This window comes from Narcine bancroftii, chromosome 3, assembly GCF_036971445.1.
Source record: "Narcine bancroftii isolate sNarBan1 chromosome 3, sNarBan1.hap1, whole genome shotgun sequence".
Taxonomy (NCBI): Eukaryota; Metazoa; Chordata; class Chondrichthyes; order Torpediniformes; family Narcinidae; genus Narcine; species Narcine bancroftii.
The window spans coordinates 196309258-196332772 of NC_091471.1; the positions used below are offsets into that span (position 1 = coordinate 196309258).

At 39.5% G+C, this 23515-nt stretch overlaps 1 protein-coding gene across 14 annotated transcripts in view; it reads left to right on the plus strand.

The window, feature by feature from the left end:
- The window catches only part of gria2b (glutamate receptor, ionotropic, AMPA 2b), a 202664-nt gene that overhangs the window by 141492 nt on the left and 37657 nt on the right, over positions 1-23515 (plus strand). For all 14 annotated transcript variants that reach the window (XM_069926208.1, XM_069926210.1, XM_069926222.1 and 11 more), the window contains 4 exons: positions 4671-4838; positions 8896-9000; positions 9378-9488; positions 22911-23117. In XM_069926208.1, the coding sequence (XP_069782309.1) occupies positions 4671-4838; positions 8896-9000; positions 9378-9488; positions 22911-23117 (591 nt within the window). The remainder of the gene's footprint in view (positions 1-4670; positions 4839-8895; positions 9001-9377; positions 9489-22910; positions 23118-23515) is intronic.

The following is a 23515-nucleotide window of genomic DNA, read 5'->3' on the forward strand; positions in this document are numbered from 1 at the left end:
TGTGCATGGACCCAAAAGACTTGAATGCCAATATAAAGAGGGAACATTATCAGATTCCAACCAGGGATAAAATGACAAGTGGGATGGTCAGTGGAAAGTTTTTCACTCAATTGGATGTACCCCAGGACTTCTGCATAAAACTGCAAGATGATAGCACAAAATACTGTATATTTAATACACTGTTTGGCCAATACTCCTGTCAGAGGATGCCTTTTAGAATTTCCTCAGCTCCGGAAGTGTTCCACAGGACAATGGAGCACATCACAGAAAGCATAAGTGGGGGTACATGTTTACATGGATGACATGACCCTATGGGGATTATTAATAATATTATGCTATGATCCTACACAAAAACAACACGAGATGCTTATCAAAGTGCTATAATGCATCCAGAAGTATGGATCAAAGTTTGGTGTGAAGGAAATCACCTTTCTGGGAGATAAGCTATCAGAGGCCCGTGTGGATCCAGGCGAGCAAGATTAAAGCAATTTTAGAGATGCCCAGGCCAACTGACAAAAAACGCATATTGAGAATGATGAATTTCATTGGTAAGTTCATTCTAAACCTGTCTTCCAAAACAACGTACCTAAGGAAGTTTTTACAAGATAAATGTGAATTTAAATGGACAACCACAAGGAAGAATGGGGATGACTGAAGACCATTCTAACTACAGAACCAGTGCTTTTCACATTCTTTGACACATCCAGAAGGACAAAACTATCTATAAATGCTTCAAAAGATGGAGTAGGTGCTGTACTACTTCAGGCTGTGGGAGAAGATTGGAAGCCAGTAGCATGTGCATCAAGGACGAGGACAACATTTGAATATTGATATGTACAGATCGAGAAAGAGTGTCTAGATCTGGTCTATGGACTCAAGAAATTCCACAGTTATGTGTATGGTATACCAACATTCATGGCAGAAACAGACCACAACCCATTAATAGCAATAATCAAGAAAAATCTCACTGAAATGTCCTTAAAAATCTAAAGACTGATGATGAAGCTGCAACATTTTGACTTTGAATTGGTTTATAATCCAGGGAACCTTATTGTGTTAGCTGATACGTTATCCAGGGCAATGACCCAGAATGAAGCACACAATGAGAGATCCACAGAGATAGATGTGAATCTCCACATGAATCTGATCACTGAATTTCTTCCTGTATCTGACATGAAATCCAAGCAGATCACAGCTGAAACAGAAAAGGACACAGTTCTGACTGAAGGATTGTCTAGAGGTGAGTGTCAGCAATACTACAACATCAAAGCTGAGCAGAGGGTTGTCAATGGGCTTTTACTCAGACAGAACAGAATTATCATTCCTCAATCACTAAGAAAGGAGATGCTGAAAAGTGTGCATGAGGTGAAACTTGGAATTGAAAAATGCAAGAGCAGGGCCAGAACTGCTGTTTATTGGGTGGGCTTAAACCATTAACAGGAAGGTTTCAAGTTGTAAGACCTGTTTGAAACATCACGCAAAGCACAAAAGGAACCCATGAATCTCACTGGTGTAACAGCAGAAACATTGCAGAAAGTTGAGATTGATCCATTCCACATGGATAGAAATAGTTATTTGCTGGTTATTGACTATCTATTGAACTATCCAGAGACTGCACTGCTTCCTAGCCTGTCTGCTACTTGTGTGATCAAATATATGAAATTGATCTTTGTAAGACATGGGATTCTTCAAATTGTTTAAGTGACAATGGACCATGCTACAGCTGTAGAGAATTCCAGAACTTTGTACAAGAGCATGATTTTTGACATGCAAATTTAGGTCCTCTACATCCACAGTCAAACAGTAAAGCAGAGAAAGGAGTTCATATAGTTAAACAATTGCTCAAGAAAGCACAAGATAGTGGCTCAGATCCATATCTAGCTCTACTGAGTCACAGAGCTTCGCCACTTGAACATGGCATGTCAACTGCTTAGCTTCTGATGGGTCATAGACTACATACCACACTTCATAACTCTGCAGACACATATGAGAGATGTCGAAGATGTCAAACAGAAACAAAAATGTCTTCAATGGAGACAAAAAACAAACTATGGCAAGACAGCATGAAGCTTAGGGCTACTGGCACAGCATAACACAGTGAGTCTCAGATATTCCAACACTTGGGACAAAAAGGCTATTGTTCTGGAAGAAGTAAATCCAAGATCCTACAGAATAGATGATGGTCAAATACGGAGAAGGAATCAAATGAGCCTGCTGAAAACACAAGAGATACTGTAGGAACAGACAAATGCAGAAGATCCAGCCTGCACAGTTACAGAGGAAGGATGACGAGTGCTAGACAGTAGTTGTCCGTCAGAGTGGACACAAGCACCTGTGTTAAGAAGAGCCACATATTATCAAAACACCTGACAGAATTTCTAAAAGAAAAATAATTGCACACTTAAAAAAAAAATATGCTGATGATGTTTTTTTGAAATTTGTGTTGAAATTTAAATTGAAATGAATACTGTATTATTGTGTCATGCTGTTAAGATTAAACATCTCAAGGTAAGGGGATGTAATGATAGAGGTCTGATGATAATCCTGACCACTAGAGGCATTTGGAGATGAGTTGTTGCAAATAGAAGTAGATTCAAAATGGATGGCTTCGTGAGGTTGTAAATACTGTAGCTAATAAAGTATAGTTGGAAAAGAAACATCTCTGTCCCTGTCTGTCTCTCTTTCTCCTTCTCTCCCTCTCTCTCCCTTCCATTTCTGTAAAAGTTGGCCCAGCATATAATGCTTCCAGTTATGCAGTGACTTACCACTGAGAGCCCTACAAGATGTAATTTATGCAGGAAAATGCTGGCATATCAATGATATTCAAGCCCAACTACCAGCATCTTCCATGCTTTAAATATAAGGCTCAGTATCCATTTTACACCAGGATCATAATACCATTGAAATTGTGCAGATTAGCAATGAGGTCTTCGTATTCACATAAAATGGAAAATTCTAGAAACACTCAACAAGTCAGACAGTATCTGTGAGAGTGAAAAAAAAAGCTTATTTTTTGTCTTTCTCTGTTCTGATAAAGGGTCTTAAAATCAAAACATTAATTCTGAAATGCCTGACCATTTCCTGGAATGCCTGGGAGGGCTCTGTCAATTTAGCACTGTGTTCAGTGCCTTTGCAGATTTGGTACAGACTGTTCCATTGCTTGTGGCTGTAGACTGAACAATACACAATGTTTGTTATTTTGATTTGAAATATTGTAGGCTTTGTTTTGTATCCTGAACTATATTTACCCCTCTTTCATTTTAAACAATGTTCTGAAAATTTCAGTTCAATGTTACTTGTTGGTCATTCTGTAAAAAAAAAGGCAGTAATACTGTCTGTATTTCAGTTAGTAGTTCACCTGGGGAATCACAGAGTTATTGCAAACGCTATAATGTGACAGGTTATATTGTATTTTATATTATATACAAGTTTGTTTTTAAAAGAGATATATTGTGGGGTGATTTAGTGTAGGTCTTCACAAAAGACAGAAATACCACAAAAGATATCTCATTTAAAATGCAAGAGCTTTGCTCAGGCCAGACAATCCCGGCTCCAAGTGCCTTTGCAAAGACACATGGTGATATGTTTCCTCCATTGTATATAGTTATGATTGTCTACTGTATATATGGAGCTGGCCCACTCACTGATGACTCATACCCTATGACTCCTCCCCCGTGGTCCTGGGCCATAAAGGTTGAGCCACCTCTCCCTTTCCACCATTCCTATACCTGGAATCGGGTCAGCAAGGTTCTTCTGTACATTAAAGCCTATCGTTTCCTCAGCCTAGTCTTTGTGGTTACAGGTAGTGCACTACAACGCTAAAAACTGCTTTGGGAAAGAGATCAGCTCTTGCTGATAAAGATCTTTCAAAGATTGAGTTTGACGGCCTGTAAGGAGTTATAGTTTTGCAAGCAGAGAGCAAAACAGGTTTTCTCTAAGAGAGAGAGAGAGACACACAGACAGACAGACAGGCAGACAGAGACAGAATTCAGTTTGAGACTTCTGCAGTGGCTTTTGGAGGCAGCTTGTTGAAAACCCGATTTTGAAGTCTGAGTTCAGCCTGTTGAAAACCCTTGTAGTCCTTACAAGATGAAATGGCTGGCTAGAGTGTTTCACCTGAAATAAGGGAAACAAGAGGAACTCTGTGGTGACCTGGAAGAAGAGGCTATCACTTGGAAAACCCTGATGGGGCAAGTTTCTTTGGCAAGACACTGAGGTGACTGATGGAAGTAAATCAATTTGTGGGTGTCCAACAAGCAATGAATCTCTCTCTAAAACCAACAAGAACCTTTCCGAATGGTAACCATTTAACTTTAAGCACCAGAGCTTGGTGAGAATTCACAGATGATGAATTCTGTGCACAGTATAAGAATTGCCTGATACTGGTGAACTTTATGGAGTGAGAAGTGAGATTGGACTGTCAATCAAAGAACTTTCCTGAACATACGCACATTACATACACATGCGCTTAGAATTAGAAGGGGGTTAAGTTAATAGTGATAAGTTAAAGTTTGATCCTGTTTTCATGTTTTAAGAAAATTAAAAGCAACTTTTGTTTAAGTAACCATTTGTCTTGGTAAATTTCTATTGCTGCTGGGTTTTGGGGTCCTCTGGATCCATAACAAAGGTTTAATTTTCTATGTCCATTCTTTCATTTGTTTCATTTCCAGTATACTTCAGCTCTGACTTATGATGCTGTTCAAGTGATGACGGAGGCATTTCGCTATCTGCGCAAACAGCGAATTGACATCTCTCGACGAGGTAGTACTGGAGATTGTCTTGCCAACCCCGCTGTTCCCTGGGGACAGGGGATAGAAATAGAAAGGGCATTAAAGCTGGTAGGTATCACTCAGATTATAAAAAATAAAATTCTTTCCTTAAATATTGAAGAAAAATGTGTGTTGAGGATGGACCACTATCTTTATGAACTAACATTTTATGGCAAAAGTTTGCATATTGTACAAAATAAGTTAACAAATAAAATTAATTAATATCATTAGATATTGTCAACAATGTTGTGACAACAATTAGAGGATAAGCTATTATACAATATTTTTATTTCATTCTTGCAATATGGTAATTGTTGGTGAGGTGAATCTCTGCAGCTGAATTGTTTATTATTGTCATTTGTATCATAATACAATTTGAATCAAATCCAGGAAAATGAACCCATACGTGAGTACCACAAGGTAGTGCAAAAACAAATCAAATTCAGAACCTAGCGCTACCAAGAAAATGTGGATAAAAAAGGTGCAAAACATCATCAGCAAATAAATTAATCTTAAATTCATCAGAATTAACTTTAATTCCTTTAATATTAATATCTTGTCTTATTAATTATGCAAAAGGTGCAATAGCTAAAACAAATAAAATTGGGAACAATGGATATCCTTGTTTAATTGATCTAGTTAATAAAAAAACAGAAGATATTTGTCCTTTGTCACCACTTTATCAGAAGGGTATATACAATTAATAAATACTGTCCAAAATCTAAAATTTTCTAACATTTTAAATAGAAAACACTCCACTCTAATCTATCAAATGCATGTTCAGCATCTAATGATAAAACCACAGCTAAATCAGATTTCTTTTGAAAAGAATGAATTAAACTAATTAGTTTAGCAATATTATCTGCAGAATACTGTTTTTAACAAATCCAGATTGATCTAAATGAATTAAAATTCATAAATATTTAGCCAATCTATTTGACAAGACTTTACCTACAATTTTATAATTAACATTTAATAATGAAATTGATCTTTAAGATTCAGTCTTTAATAAATCTCTATCTTTCTTAGGTATTACTTTTATAATAGCATTAGAAAAAGACCCTGGTAAGTTTAGAAAAAAAAAACAATTCTGGAATAAGAATCAAATCTGAAAGAATAAAATGAATACTAATTTTCCTTAGGATTCAACTTTCTCCAAATATCAATTAAATTCAAATCGTTCACTAACATTAAAATTCTTTTTGCAGTTTTTGTTTTCGTCATTGATTTTTGTGATTTATCTGATAATGGATCTAAACAATTATTAAAATCACCACCAACTATCTCATTTTCATATGCTTCTGCAAGATTAAGAAAGAATCCTGAATAAATTTCTCATCATCTACATTAGGGGCATAAATATTCATTAGAGTCCAAAATTCCAAATAAATATGACAATTTATCAAAACAAACCTTCCCGCAGAATCAATACAGTATATCGCAATTTAAATAGTGATTCCTTTTGCTTTAGAATTAAAAGATGAAACTATAAATTGGCCAAATCATTCCTTTTTTAATTTTTGATGTTCTTTCTCAGTAAAATGAGTCTCTTGTCAAAAAAAGCAATATCTACTCTCATCTTTTTAATTCAAACTAAAACACTCTTCCTCTTAATTGTATTATTGAGCCCATTTACATTATAAATTACAACATTCAAATTATTCACCGCCATATTGTATATCTAAAAATACACAACCCTTGCCAACCTTCTCAGTAGATCTCAGCTCCACAGCAGTTTCTAAAAGTAACATATCCTAAAAAAAAGAAAGAAACCCCTATAAAAAGAAAAATAGCCAAAAGATGTCGACAAAAAACCAGTACCTCATCCCTCTATTATACTGGAACTGGTGTCTGTCACTCAGTGGCAAGAAACTTTGGAAGGAGAAGATGAAAGCCCCCCCGGACAGAATATAAAAAAGGATATTTATCAATCCATCAAGTATGATAAGCTTCTTCAAGATCTTTATTCACTTGATCATCAACGATCTCAATCTCAACTAATTCTCCACATTCCAACATCTGAGATCTATCTCATGACTAATCTTGATTTAATTTAGATTGTTGAAGAGGATAACTTTGATTACCCTCTTGTTTATTATTAGGCAATGAATTAGCAAACATCAAAGCTTCATCTTCATCAGTAAAAAAAAAACCCTGATTGAAATTCTCCATAAAAGAGTTCAAGTACTGCTGTTTTCCATAAAAAAAATTTTGCTGGCTTAAATTCTTTCTTTCTCTTAACAATAGTTTGAATCAAATCTGCTTCAAAAAATATTCTGTTATTCCCAATCATTAAAAGACCTTGTATTTTCTAGTATTTTGGACTGCCAATTTAAAATCATTTACTGTCTTGATAATGTGGACATCTAATTAACATAGAGCATGGAATCTGTGCTGGAAATGGTTTCTTTCTAATAGCTCTATGAGCTCTATCAAGTTCCAAACCATTAGGAAAATTTTCAGAACCAAAACTGCTGGTCAAAAAGCTACAAACTCTAGGCCTTTGTACCCCACTTTCTCATTGGAAGACCACAGTCATAATGAATTGAAAACAACATCTCATCCTCACTGATCATCAACACAGGCACACCGCAAGGATGCTTGCTTAACCCACTGCTCTACTCACTATACACTCATAACTGTGTGGCCAGGCACAATTCCAATGCCATCTACAAGTTTGCTGATGACACCACAGTTGTCAGAAGAATCACAAACGGCAATAAGGAAGCGTACAGAGGGAGATAGATCAGCTCGATGAATGGTGTAATGAGAACAACTTTGCACTAAGCGTCAACAAACCCAAGATGATTGTGGACTTCAGGAAGAAGTCAGGGGAAGCCAACCCTATCCACTTCGAGGGCTCAGTAGTGGAGAGGGCCAAGAATTTCAAATTCCTGGGAGTTAACATCTGTCCTGGAGCCTCCAGATTGATGCAATCGCAATGAAGGCTCGCCAGCAGCTATACCTTGTGAAGATTATGAGGTGGTTTGGTATGTCATAGAAGACTCTCGTAAACCTCTATAGGTGCACCTTGGAGAGCATTCTGGTTGGTTGCATCACTCTCTGGCATGGAGTCACCAACTCTCAGGACAAGAATAAACTCCACATGGTTGGTAACGCGGCCTGCGAATTAACTCCATCAAGGACATCTACGTGAGGCGGTGTCTTAAAAAAGATACTCAAAGGCTCCGCACCACTCAGGCCATGCCCTCTTCACTCAGCTACCTTTGAGAAAAAGGTACAGGGGCCTAAACATGAACACTCAGTTGCACAAGGACAGCTTCTTCCCCGCTGCCAGCAGATTCCTGAATAATCAATGAACCAAAGACACTGCCTTACTTTTTATCCACTGTTATTGTTATTGTTATTTTATTTTTTTTAGTAATGTCATAAGATGGTTATAATATGAATGTTTTCACTGTAATGCTGCCACAAAACACCAAATTTCATGACTTGTTCATGACAATACATTCTGATTCTGAAATGTCTGGATAGCCTTAGTGTAGTGGTTAGTGCAACATTATTACAATACCAGAGACTTGGGTTCAATTCCAGAGATGTCCGAGTTGGTTTCCTCTTGGTGTTCTGATTTCCTCCCACCTTTCAAAGTACAGGGGTTGTTGGTTAATTGAGGTATTCAAGCAACATAGGGATGTGGGCCTGTTACCATGCTGTATGTCTAAATTTAAATAAATATATACAGGTGGTCCTCAACTTATGATGGGGTTAGGTCTGGCCAACACATTATAAGTCGAAAAATTTGTAAGTCAAAAAAGGACATTGGGATCAGTGTGGGGACTGGTGGTGGTCTGTGGAGGGGGGTGGGTTAGTGGGGCAGTGGGATTGGTGTGCGGGCTGGTGGCCTGCTGTCAGTCCCTGCACTGGTCCTGTTGCCCCACTATTTCCCGGTGGCCCACTCTCAGTCCCTGTGCTGGTCCCACTGCCCTGCTCTCTTAGTGGATTGCCGGAAGCTATCCATCTTGGATAACATTCCAGCTCTACATAGCTGCGTCTTGCTGATTGCCATTGTTAACAGTTATTAAATTGTGAAAAACATTCCTTATGAAATGATGCCTGACAGAACACTGAAAGAATATTCTTCTTCCCTCCTTATTTCCTAATATAGGTCCGCATTGATGGTTTGACAGGGAATATTCAATTTGATCAATTTGGAAGAAGAGTCAATTATACAGTTAACATCATGGAGCTCAAAAATAGTGGTCCTCGGAAGGTAATATGTGAAGTCAATTTTACATCATAACATTGTAATTTGTTCCTTATTTATTCTTTGAATGTCAATTAATAAAATATTTTAACTCGTTTATCCCTTGAAAATGACATAACCCCTTGCAGTTCGGATACCAAGTACTACTTAGTTATGTATTCCAAAAGATACTTTTCATAAGTGGATTGCTATGTAATTTCTCAATGGAATTGCCATATTCCCATTGGGCACACTTACAGAAACATATCTCATATATCTCATTATGATGTAGGAGTTGGCTCGTTGAATCTATTTCACATGGCTGGTTTCCACTGGTGTCAGCAATTGATGCACATATGCAAGCACGTTAAACATTCCTAATAATTTTATTGTGAAACTGACAGATTGGATACTGGAATGAAGTTGACAAGATGGTCGTCACAGCAACAGATTTTCTTGCTGGGAATGAAACCGGAGGAATGGAGAATAAGACAGTTGTAGTTACAAGTATTATGGTATGTATTCAGCACAATATGGTGAGTTAACTCTGCATATAAATGCTAGTTAAATTAGAATATGTGTGCAATAGCAATAATTATATTGTAGCTTTGAAAATCAAAATAATTCGCAAGTATTTACATCAATATCTCATTAGAAAACATTTTTTTTAATGCCATGGTTTATATTGCACCTATTGAGATTTTTGTTTTGGCTATTTTTCCGTGAGTGATGTCAGTATCCTGGGGCTTATTAATTTCCATCTTCTTAAACAGGAAATCTTGAGCATTTGGTTAGCACCACTGACTTTCCATCTTGGGGTGTGTTTCATATTTGATCAACATTAATTTATGTAAATATCAATTGAATTCTTCAGAGTGTGACCTCACCTTAGGAATTAAGAGGCTTATACTGTTGGTGATATTGATTTTAAAATGTAGATTCAATAAAAGGTACTAGATTTACACTGTCACTTTTATGTCTATGCCACATGTTGATAATGTACTTGTGCCAAAAGCAGCAGGGTCATCCTGGCATCGTTGTTCATCTGTGTGAGTTTAGTCATTTAGAGACCTAGATACAAACCCAAATCCCAGCATGATGTCTGGTAGAATTAATTCAATTGGCTACAACATTTAATTTTAGATGACTAAATTCCAAACAATCACCATTGCTGTGAATATATCATTGCAGCCAATCAGAAAATCACCACATGTGACTCTAGTGCAATGGCCAAGCTATGAACTCATTTGTAGCAAGAGGCTTTAAATTAAATAGAGCAAAACTGTATTCAAACATTATAGACACAAGGTATTTTACAACTTGGCCAATCTTGGAAAGTCCTGCTAACAGACATTTTCCACTTGGTGTCTGAATTTGGGACTGCTGCCTCATGTCCTAGTCAAACAACAGCCTCATCTACCAATGGATATTGAGTCATATTTTTCAACTATGTTCCATATTCCTTTGTAATCCTCAGTAGGTTCCATCCTACCAGAAACCCATTGATGTACAGGGGAAGAAGTGGTCAACAAGACCACTGAACTGATTCATTGCATTCTCAACCTTTTTTCTTTTGACTCACATCTCACTTCAAGTAATCCCTTTGCCATAACTGCTCTGTGATTAGTAAGGTGGAATGTGAGTGGGAAGGGAAGGTTGAGAATCACTGCTCTAGACCCAATTGTCATTGGCCCATTTCCTTTGGAGTCATGAAACTGTGTGCATAATGAGTCAATTAGGTATGATTAAAACACTGGTTTTCAAACTTTTTTTCTTCCACCTTAACCAATCCCTTATTAATCACAGAGCACCTGTGGCATAAAGAATAATTAAAGTGGTATGTGAGTGGAAAGAAAAAGGTTGAGAAACACTGCATTAGATCAAATAAGAGCAAGGAAAGCTCCAACTGTTTATTTGTTTCCATTTCCATTGTGACAAATGTTTGCAAGAAGGATTGAGAACAGGAAAAGCAAACTATACACTCTGGGCTGTTGAGCTGACTGGGTCAGCAGTAGACGCTGAGTGAACCAACATTTGTATAAAACTAACATGACCTTGTCCATGCCAGCTTTGATAGGAATAAACATGATAGTGAATAAAGTAGCACATTCTCACTGAGAATGCTCTACCACAAACTGTAACCTCACAGGCTGGCCCATTCACCACTTTTGCAGTGCCTGGTTTATTGAAGAAGAGCAGAAACTCATGCTGGGATCACCACCAGATATACCTAACACTTACCTGTTGAATCTACAGCTACAGCTGTGCACACACCAAGCAGCAAAAGCAGCACAGAGTAGATAGAGCTAAGTGATCTCATAACTAATGGTCAGATTATCTACAGTTCAGTGACATCCAGTGTTAATAGTGGTAGAAGTAGATAATTGGAGGAGGATGCTCCAAGAAAATCCCCATCCTCTTTGACAATAGACCCAACAAGGGATCATCAAAGATAAGACTGATATATTTTTGGGCTATCTTCAGCTTAAGCCCAAATGGATGGTCATCCATACTCCTCCTGGGTCCCCATCATCACAGAGGACAGGCTGTGGTGAATTCCATTCAGTGTTTGATGTTCAGAAAAGGCTAAGAGCACAAGGTTCCCACCAATTAAAAAAAAAACTTTATTTATTTGTTAAAAATACAGATAATAAGTAACATATATAACAATAAACAACGCATGAACATTATATTTTGTATATATAAAAAAAGAAAGAAAAAAAGAGAAAAGAAAGGAAACCCCCCCTTTCATCCAACTTTCCTAAGGAGAGCCATAAAGAAAACAAAAAAAAGAAAGAAAAGTGAAGCATACATCTTAAAATATAATCAATATAAATCAAAATGTAAATATTCTGAATATAACAACCACTTATTAATAAAAAAACTTTAGTTATCACGTGAAACATATGTCATTTTTTCCATTATTAAACAATATTTCATCTCATTATGCCATCTATTAATATCAATCATATTTGTATCTTTCCACGTACTAGCAATACATTTTTTCACTACAGATAGCGTTAAACACACAAAAGCAAGTTGAAATTTATCTAGTCCCAGACCTTTCATAGGTTGCACACTACCCAATAAAAATACCGTCGGATCTAAAGGTATTTTAATCTTATACAGGTATTCCAGAAACAACTGTATTTTCTTCCAAAAAGATTGTATATATATATAATATATATATATATATATATATAACACACACATGACCAAACCGCATGAAAAAAGTTCCAACAGCATTACCACATCTAAAACAAAAATCTGATTACTGAAAACCATATTTTTTCAATTTTTCAGGTGTTAAATATAATTGATGTAAAAAATTATAATTAATCATCGCATAACGTGCATATATCAGTCTAGTTACACTATCATAACAAATATCTGACCAATCATCCTCGGAAAAAATAAAACCAATCTCCGTTTCCCATTTACCTTTAGATTTATCCCAACCATTTTTATCCATACCATCCTGCAATATTTGATACATAACTGAAATATAACTGAAATATCTTTCATAAGAAAAGTCTCAAATTTAGTCATTTCAGGTAAAATCATATCTCTACCGAACACGTTTTACCAAAGATCAAACTTGATAAAAAGAAACAAAGAATTCTTATCAATACCATAACTATCTCTCATCTGATCAAAAGATAAAAATTTACCTTCTTTAAAATAATCTCCCAAATTTTCCACACCTTTAAATCTCCAATGTAATAAACCGATTATGTATTGAAAAAGGAATAAATTGATTATTATACAACAGGGTCAAGGCCGAGAATTCACCACTAGAACCTACCATTTTCTTTTTCTTTGTCCATAACTTCATTAAATGTTTTAGTATATGCACATTATGTTGCTGTAACAAATTTACATTCCATCTAAACAAAAATTGATGTATTTCAAATTCAAAAATATTTGCCATCTCAATTTTGGCCCAACTAGGGGGCTGTTCCAAACTAATAAATTTGTTGGGCTGCTTCATAATAATTTCGAAAATGTGGTAAATGTAGTCCCGCTAGTTCATATTTCCAAGTTAATTTATTCAAAGCTACTCTTGAAAATTTACCTCTCCATAAAAACTCCCTAACCATTTTATTCAAATCTTGAAAAAAATTATCAAGTAAATACGGAATAGATTGAAATAAATATTGTATACGTGGAAAAATATTCATCTTAATTGTATTTATTCTACCCAATAAATTAATAGGTAAATCTTTCCATTTAATCAAATCAGTTTTAATTTTTTTTAATTAATGGAACATAATTTAATTTATATAAAGATTGATAATTAACATCCATAATTATACCCAAATACTTAATTTGATCTGTCCATTTCAAGTTAAGAATGTTCCTACAAGCTGAATAATCTCCTTCACTCACCGGTAATATTTCACTTTTTTCCCAATTAACTTTATATCCAGAAAGACGTCCATATTGCATCAGACACTCCTTCAAATGTAAAAGTGATTGAGCTGGATTTGTTAGGTACACCAATACATCATCAGCAAATAAATTAATTTTATATTCCTGATCTAAAACTTTCATACCCTGTATCTGTGTATTCTGTCTTAATAACTGTGCCAAAGTTTCGATCACTAATGCAAACAAAGTTGGTGATAAAGGACAACCTTGACGAGTAGATCGGGTCAGTTTAAACGGTTCCAAAATCAAACCATTCGTCAGTACTCTGGCTAACGGTTTACTATATAAAGCCTTAATCCAACCAATAAAAAAAGGACCAAACTTAAATTTCTCCAAAACTTTGAACAAAAAATTCCACTCAACTCTATCAAACACTTTTTCGGCATCTAAAGATATCACCATCGGATGGTCTGAAGATTGTCGAAATCTATTAATCAAACTAATCACACGTAAAATATCATCTGAGGCATAGTTCCCACCAGATAACATTAATTTTTTTGAGGGTTTACATTCTCAGACCAATCCTGTGTCTAGTCAAGTCACATTATGATAGTTATAACACTGGTTTCTGCTTGTCAAGAAAGGGTAGAAAAGAACATGAAGTGGAGTAGCTGTACAAAAGGATGCGATCCAGATAGTAATGAGAAATGATCATGACCGTGGAGATCTAAATGTCGATTCAGTTTGAGAAACAGTAAGAAATTACAACAGGAATTCAATGCGGGGAGTAGTCAACAGGACCTCTTTTTTTTCTTCTTAGGTAATTGTTTGGAATCTAAGAATCTTTTATTCCAGTTTTGTGCATTCTGAGGAGGCTGGGGTAGGCAGCTCTATACAGGATGTGTGGATGAGTAGTGTAGGAGTGGGTGTGCTTCCTCTGGTGTGAGGAATGACCTTGAAGTTCTCAATGCTGTCAAAACTACTGCTCTTTCTGTGGTCACCTAGAAAATCTTTTTTTTTTAAAGAAGGCTCCAAAAATATCCTTAATTTTTTTTTCTCTGTTCACTTGATAACCGTTTAATATGACTGAGCTCACGATAAAGCACCTGACATGGGAGTGTTCTGTCAAGTGGTTGATGTGACCTGTCCAATGGAACTGATTGTGCATGATTAGGTCCTCAATACTGAGGGTGCCGGCTGGGTAGAAGAAACAGGAGTCAGTTTGCTTATCTTTCCAATGGTTTTTTGGATTATGCTGAAAGAATGTTAATGATTTCTCTCAGCACCTTGGGGAGCCTGCTGCAGATAGACCATTGAATGGCAGAGTGGCTTAGCTAATAGAGCTGATGTCTCACAGTTCAAGAGATCTGAGTTCAATCCTCACTTTAGCTGCTGTCTATGTTCTCTATAACTGTATGGGTTTCCTCTGGGTGCTCTATTTTTATGTAAGAAAATAGCATTGGTTGATAGTTTAATGGACCATCATAAATTTCCATAATATGTCAGTGAATGGTAGAATCTTGGTGTGAGTTAAGTGAAGAATATGTGGAGAAGCATTAATGGAAAATAGGAGGTTGATGTCTGTGTGAACTCTGTGGTCTCAAGGGTCTGTTCTGGCTATATCTCTCCTAGGGTCTGTGTCCATGTAGGTCAGGAATCACTGCTGCTCAATAGACCTTGAGCTATGTGCCAAGATTGAGGACCTTATCTTCAAACATAATGTTTTTCTTCATATGGCTAAAAGTTGTGCTGGTGGATTGAAGACAGTAGTCAACTTAATCTATGAGAGATGTTTCGTGAAATATGAGAAGTGATGCACTTTTGACGATCTCATTGTGGTTCTTTATTAACAGAGGGCAGTATTGGGGAAAATGGAAGAGGACATTCATTTAGTGGATATTAAGCATAAGGCCCATTCTTTCATGTGGTTCAGTAAGCAGGTCAACGATGACCATGTAGATATGCAAGCATTAACTGGATTACTGCAACTCAGTGACTGAATTTGGGTGATCTTGGTTTAGAAATAGAGACATCATAGGTTGAACAATTTCCCTTAGTCTTGCCAATTAGGGAGAAGCTTGTTGAAGTTAAGTTGCATACTCAAACAGGAAAGGCAGCTACAATATAGGATAAAATGTAATTAATTGGGTAGTGCATAAAAGATAATGTTGTAGCGAGGTCACTATGGCTACAGTTAGGTTACAGCTCTTGGTTATAGCCCTAAGGCTGTAGCTCAAATCCACAGGAGAAGAAAGACACACATACTAGTAGAGTGTATTCAACACTGAGTTTATTCACTGGCAGCTCTACCTTTTATAGTCAGCCACCTGAGTGTGGCTTGAGCAGACCGGCTGCCGATTGGTTACCTAGGATGCCTGGGCCCTGATTGGGCCCCCTGTGATCCACTGGCAGTGATTGGCCAGTTTCATGACCCTGCTGGAGGCCTATGGAAAAGGGCGTTTCAGCCCGAACGCTGCGTTCGATGGCCATTTCTTGTGTCGGCCCGAGGTGTAGGCCTTGGGTCGCTACACGCTACCCCCCTCAGAACCAGTGATTGGGGCACTGTTTTTAGGAGGTTGACCCCTGCTCCGTGGGGTCGGGTGAGTGATGGGCTGGTCAAAGTTCAAGTAGGCCGGTTTCAACCAATCGAGTGTGAAAGTCTCTTCCCTGCTGCCAATGTCCAAAACATAGTTAGACATGATATGTCCCCTTGTAAGGCCGCGATAAAGGTGGCCAGTGAGCCCTTTGCTGAACAAACACTTATTTATAGTCAGTAAAGTTCTTTGGGATGTAAGTGCAGGATTGGCCATGGGGTCTAGGTTTTGTGGGGGCCAGGGTGCTTAGGTGCTTGTGTAGTCAGGGCAATGTAGTCGCTGGGGACTCCCCTAAGTCCTCAGGGGCCATCAGGAATTTTCCCGATATTATTAGGGGTGCACCATAGACTAACTCATCAGAGGATGCCTCCAGGTCCTCGGGTGCGGTGCGGCTGCCTAACAGGACCTAAAGGAGTTCGTCAGCCCAGTTAGATCCGGTAAGCCATGTCATTAAGGCTGCCTTAAGGTATCTGTGGAACTTCTCCACCAACCCGTTGGTCTGTGGGTGATTTGCCGTGGTGTGGTGGAGTTGGGTTTCCAGGGCGTGGGCTAGGGCAGTCCACAGACTGGAAGTGAATTCGGCCCCCCTGTCCGACGTAAGGTTATTTGGAGAACCCCAAAACACGCTACCTAAGTGTCGAGTAAAGCCCATGCGCGTGCTTCTGTGGAAGCCTCTAAAAGTGGCACTGCCTCAGGTCATCTGCTTGACCATTCTGAGAAGGTAACGTGCATCTGTGGATACGGGCATGGGCCCCACAATGTCAATGTGCACGTGGGTGAAGCAGTGATGTGCTGGCTGGAATATTGGTGGAAGAACTTTGATATGAGTCTGGATTTTGGATGACTGGCACTGAGTACAAGTCCTGGCCCACAGAGTGACCTCTTTGTGGAGGCTGAGCCAGATATACCTGTTTGCCACCATTTTGACTCTAGTCCTGATGGCGAGGTGAGCCAAACCCGCCTCTGCTATGCAGCTGGAATGGCAGGACGAGGTTTACCCATTGAGGTGTCACAGAGCAGTGTGCGATTACTGGGGGTGATCTGGATGTCCTCCAGTTGTAAGCTGGTGAGCTCTGTCTAATACACCGGAATGTCAGGGTCTGCTTGCTTCGCGTCAGCCAGGGTGGCATAGTTGATGCCAGGGGTAGGGTCCTGCACCACCAAGATAGCTGGAAGGGATAGGGCGATGACCACCACATTGCATTTACCAGCTATGTGTTCAATGTCCATTGTATATTTGGAAATGTAGGACAGGTGCCACTGTTGCCTGGCTGACCAGGGATCTGACACCTTACTGAAGGCAAAGGTAAGGGGTTAGTGGTCCGTGTAAATTTTGAATTGCCTGCCCTCCAGGAAGTAATGAAAGTGCCGAATTTCCAGGTATAAGGCTAATGGTTCTCTATCAAAGGCACTGCTCTCGAGCTCTGGTGGCCTGAGGCATATACTGAAAAAGTCCAGTTGTTGCTATTGTTCATTCACCGGCTGTTCAAGTACACCACCATCCGTTGTGCTGAAGGTTTCTGTTGTGAGGGTGGTCGGGGTATTTGTCCATGGGTGCACGAGGAGGGTGGCATTGACTAGGGCATTTTTGGTGGCTTGAAAGGCATCAGTCACGTCCTGGGTCCATTGTATGTTTTTACTGGGTCCTGCCATGAGGGGACAGAGTGGGCTTATAATGCAGGCCACTGCAGGTATGAAGCAGTGATAAAAGTTGACCATCAATGGCAAGGGGAAAGAGCGAATAGTATCCACCTTAGGGGGTAAAGGTCTAGCTCCTTCTTGGTCGATACTATGGCCCAGGAAGTCAATAGTCTCTCGGCCAAACTGGCACTTGGCCAGGTTGATGGTAAGGCTGAAATAGTTCAGCCTGGAAAATAATTGTTTTAAGTGGGCGGCGTGCTTGGTGCAGATGTGGCTGGCGATTAAAATGTTGTCGAGGTAGACAAAGACAAAATGCAGATCCCGGCCCACTGCGTCTATCAGCCTCTGAGCCATGTTTTTTTAACCTGGAGGGCATGGGGAGAAATTCAAACAATTAAAGAGGGTTATGATGGTGGTTTTTTGGGATGTCTTCGGAGTGTACCAGAATCTGGTGATAGCCCCTGATGAGGTCCACCTTTGAGAATATCCATGCCCCTTGCAGATTAGCGGTGAGGTCTTGGACATGGGGCATGGGATATCTGTCTGGTATGGTGGCTTCGTTGAAGTGGCAGTAGTCTCCGCACAGTCTCCAACCACCCGCTGCCTTGGGGACCATGTGGAGAGGGGAGGCCCAAGGACTATCGGAGCACCGCACAATGCTGAGTTCCTCCATCTTTGTGAACTCATCCCTGGCTAGGTTGAATTTCTCAGAGGGGAGACGCAATGCCCTGGCGTGGAGGGGACGGCCCTCTATAACGATTTGGTACCTCACCCCATGTTTGGGTTCTGCCGAATGGAAGTGAAGTGTGGTGATGGAGGGGGACACGAGCAATTTCGTTGTCAGCAGTAGTCACTGAGTACAGGTGGGGTCTGGTGAGTTCAGTGCCCTTGAGTGAGAGTGACTGTCCAGGCATGCATCAACCGGCGCCCCTTGATATCCACCAGGAGAGACTTGGCCCACAGAAAATCTGCACCCAGTAATGATTGTTGCATGGTCCCCACCATAAACTTTCAAATCAATTGTCTGTCCCTGAAGTGTAGGGGAATGATGTTGGTGCCGAATGTTCAGATGTTGGAGATGTTTGCCGCTCGGAGCTCCTGGCCCATTTTGCCACAGCGGGCCTCCAGGCTGGTCGTGGGAATGACATTGTACTGTGCTCCAATGTTCACCAAGAAACATCAGCCCAGCAAGGAGTCTTGAATGGGCAACAGGCTATGCAGTTGGCCGGTTGTCGCAGTCATTAACGACGGCTGACCTGGGCATTTCCCTGGGACATGCAGGGGGAGCGGCATCAACGGGCCTCGAAACCCCAGCGTCGAAGATAGAAAGAGTACTACTCACCGGTGGGGCATGATGTTCGGGTGGTCAGTCAGTGGTCTTCCTGGCTGGGCGCTGATGGCATGGTGTTGTCACCTGCTCAAGCAAAGCGCAGGCATCCCTCTTCACTGTCCATAGCAGGTCTGCTCGGGAAGCCACCTTACTGGAGTCTTTAAAGATAAGCAGTCAGATGTCCTCAGGCATCTTCTCCAGGAATATCTGCTGGAACAGCAGGCAGGAGGTATGGCCATTGTTGAGAGCAAGCATATCGCTCATGACGGCGGAAGGGGCCCTGTCCCCCAAAACGCTGATATGTAACCGTCGGGCAGTGCGCTCGCACTTTGAGAGCCCAAAAGTGCAGGTTAACAGCTCTATATAGCCACATACCTTCCTTGTTCCGGGGATCTCTGGAGGAAGTAGATGATGTGGGCTGCAGTGTCCCGTTCGAGGGCACTGACCACATGGCAGTAGCACGCGTCATCGGCAGAGATCCATTGAATTGCAAACTGCTCTTTGGCTTCCTGGAACCACACCCATGGTTGCGATGACCAGAAGCCGGACAGCTTCAATGCTATAGCACTGATCGCAGCTTGTTCTTCTGTCTTTAGTTCCAAAGCACTATTTGGACCAGTTGGGATCACCACTATAGTGAGGTCACTATGGCTATAGATAGGTAATAGCTCTCAGTTATAGCCCTAAGGCTGTAGCTCGAATCTGCAGGAGAAGAAAGACATGCACACCAGTAGAGTGTACTTGACACTGAGTTTGTTCAGTGGCAGCACTGCCTTTTATATTGAGCTCGGCTGCATCACCATCAGGGCGTGGCTTGAGCAGGCCAGCTGCCGATTGGTTATCTTGGATGCCTGAGCCCTGATTGGGCCTCCTGCTATCCATTGGCGGTGATTGGTTAGTTTCACTGCTCTGACAGCGGCCTATGGAAATGGATGTTTCAGCCCACACGATGCTTTGCCAGTCGTCGCGTTGGACAGCCATTGCCTGTGTTGGACCGAAGCGCGTGCCTGGGGCCTCTACAGTGTACTAAATTGGGTGACTTCAATCTTCTTATGAAATAAGCAAATCAAAATGGGACTATCATGTCAACAGGATTCTTGAGAATCTGACATAATTTTTCAGAATAAAATATTCTGTGACATCAGGTAACATGCTATTTTCACGTGAAATGAGAAATAATGAAAACAATCCTTTATGGTAAAGTGATCATATCATGCTTATTGAATATGGATGGCAGTTAGGTGGCAGGTGAGGACAAGAGGAATGCTATTTCTGTTCTGGTTGGGAGGACAAAGGATGAGAGCAGAAATAGGTGAAATGCAGCAGGTGCAATTAACCATCCATTTGACTAGTGAAGAAGGAACAGAGAAAGGCATCTTGGACACATCAGTTTAAAACCTGTCATCGTCAGAACAAATAAAATGAAGCATGAGATTCTGGGAGAGGGGAATCCATAGAGGAAGCCTATTGTAGTCAGGATAGTTGTTGGAGCCCATGTTGCTGAAAAGGAATCAGCTAAGTGGAGATACAGAAGATTAGAAAAAGGAATATCCTCATTGTTAAGAAGAATAGAAATAAAGAATATTTTTAAATGGCTAGAGATCACAGAATGCTGCTGGGCTGAGGAATCTAAGGCCTACAAAAAGGGGAGAGAGACAGAATCTTTTTCCTGGGGTACAAATGTCAAATTATAGAGGTCATGTAGTGGGGAGTGGAAGGTTAAGGAAGTTGGCAAAAGACCTTTGAGGGCAAAGAGTTGGAAAATTATATTCATGCCACACATGCCAATGAATATTTCCTCCGAGAGAGAATCTATCATTCTTGAAAATCAGTGGGAGAATGATCACTAAGACCCCCAAAATCCTGCAAGTCTTTGTTGATCAAATACTTAAAGTCAACCAACCAAAGAGAATAGAATGGGCCAGAGGCTTGGCACTGCACATGAACGGCAAAACCACTTGAGCTTCTTTCCACTCTCTTCGAGTCATTTAAGGTGAATGAGGGAATCTCATCTATTTGATGGGATGAGCCTAGCTCCAAAAAATACACTGGATGTCTAATGCTGTCCAGGAAAAATAATTGGTCTGATTGCCATCCTTTCAAGAACATGCACTGAAAATTACATTTAATGACCTTTGAGGGGCATACCGAGTCATCCTAAAATATTTTGGGGACATGCCTTAAATTATTTTCAAGGTGATTACTGGGAGAGTTGATAAATCTGCATACGTCCCATTGCACATACTTCTGGACAATGACCACCATTCTGACCATGTATTGTGCCTGCCATCGATGCATGATAACAGTGTTTCTCATCTACAAAATACTCAGGAAAAACTAGTTCATTATCACCTTCCACTTTCGACCTCCAGACTCCCAAATAGTGTAACTCAAAGAACATTTAAAAAAGCAGAGTGTAAAACAACAAAGTCCTATTTAACAATCAGTTTTACTTTAAATGAATATTGCCTTTCAAATTAACACTTGGAAAAGAAGAAAACCTGAATGATTGACAGTTATTGTCACATACAAAGATACAATGTACGGATGCAGTGAAAGTCTTACTTACTGCAGGGTGGTAACATGTACATTTTTTGCCGTCATTTTGGTTATGGGCTTACAGCTTGCAAAAACAGTAGTAAAGCATTGAACATTCCTGAATGTGGCTTACAGGAATGAAGGCCTTTGATTAAAACACTGGCTGTACAGATAATGCTTGAACTGAGGCGAAGGTCCTGGAGTTGTAATGGAGGGAGAACCAAAGAAATACACACAGCCCGGAATCAATAGTGGGTATCCAGATGTAGGTCATTTGCAGCTAGTTCATTCATGATGGGAGGATTGATCACATTATTATCATGGTTGGAGGTTGGGGCGGGGATAACATATCAAGAAATCAGTACTCAAATGGAGTGGCAGGCCAAGGGACTTTTGTGGTTCCTGGATTACGAAAAAGGGAACAGGAAAGGGAAAAGGGATACAGATTGGACTATCCCATTTAGGAGGTTTATAGTGAATTAGAGGAGGATAAATAATGCCTGGGATATTTTCTTGGGTTAGGTGATCAATGGAGAGAGAGGGGTTCAGATGGTCAGCCTGTGGCAGAGTCATGCATTTTGGTACCACGTAGAGAAAGGTGGTAATGGGCATAAAAAGAACCTGTGAACGAATAACTTAAAGCTGAGCCTGCCTTTTGGTTTCCTGTGCAGGGTTGGGACCTCTCAGGATGGTATCCTTGACACCATGCAGCTGCAGATCAAGCAGCCGATTGACAACCGAGGTAGATTGTGAGGGACAAATACCAAGTAGACATTGGATCAATTTTGTCATCTTTCTGCTGGTGCTATGAATGATGCCTTTAAGAGCAGAAGACTTCGCCAACAGATTTTGTGACAGAAAATATCAAGTTGTATTCCCCAAATGATACAATCCACCCTGAACACCAGTATAATCATGCTGTTCTTTGAGAAATATTGATTTTTCATACATTTAGCACTGAAAAATGCAACAATTGTAAACATACATATTCGAACAAGCATTAACAGTAAATAAACTAAATTTGAAACTGGCAGCCAAATCAATATTGCTTTATCATTTAAACAATTATGACAATTTCTAATATTGTTTACTAAGTCATAAAATAATGTAATTTTTTAAATTTAATACAATGCTTAATAGTGTTTAGCTATATTTTATGAGGTAGTTTGATGGCAGAATTCATTACTATACTGAGTTAGGAATCCATGAAAAAATAAAAGATAGGTTCATGACCACACCCTCTCATGTAACAAGTATCCTTTGTAGGTCATGAGAACATGGCATAACATGAAACTAATGCAGTGAAGCATGAAGAGGAAGAATCAAGTCATTGTATGCTTTTAGTCTGCTATTTTAACAATAGCTGAGGCAAAGAACTTGGTCTCGCTCATCTCTCTCAAGTGTTGCAATATTTTTCAATGACCTTCCAAGAATGTTCTGTATCACAAATCTTTCTTTTATAGGAATCACCCTATGTGATGCTGAAGAAAAATTATGAACAGTTTGAAGGAAATGACCAGTATGAAGGTTATTGTGTAGATCTAGCTGCAGAAATAGCCAAACATTGTGGCTTTAAGTACAAACTTTCCATAGTTCCTGATGGGAAATATGGTGCGAGGGACGCAGAAACAAAAGTTTGGAATGGAATGGTGGGAGAACTCGTCTATGGGGTAAGGCAACAAAATAGAATGTATTTTATTGCACTTCATTCAAAAATTATTGTATGTTTAACAGGTAAGAGATGATGGTCAAGAAAAAGAATGGTTATTTTGCAACATTAACTTTATCCATTATCAAAATCTATGGAAATTCAACTGTTTCAATTCTCTGTTTTATAAAGTAAGATAGTAAACAATTTCTAGGAGTGAAGGAATCTAGGAAATCATATAACAATGATCGATAATTACATTTTTTAAAGTAATAAGATATATTTATTGATAGATGAATGTAAATTATTTTCACATTACAGATTTAATGACATATAGCCAAACATTTTAATGACAACATTTACCTGTTTAGCTGTTAGCCTGTGTTCTTCCCCTTCTCCTCATCCTTCCCCCCCCCCCCC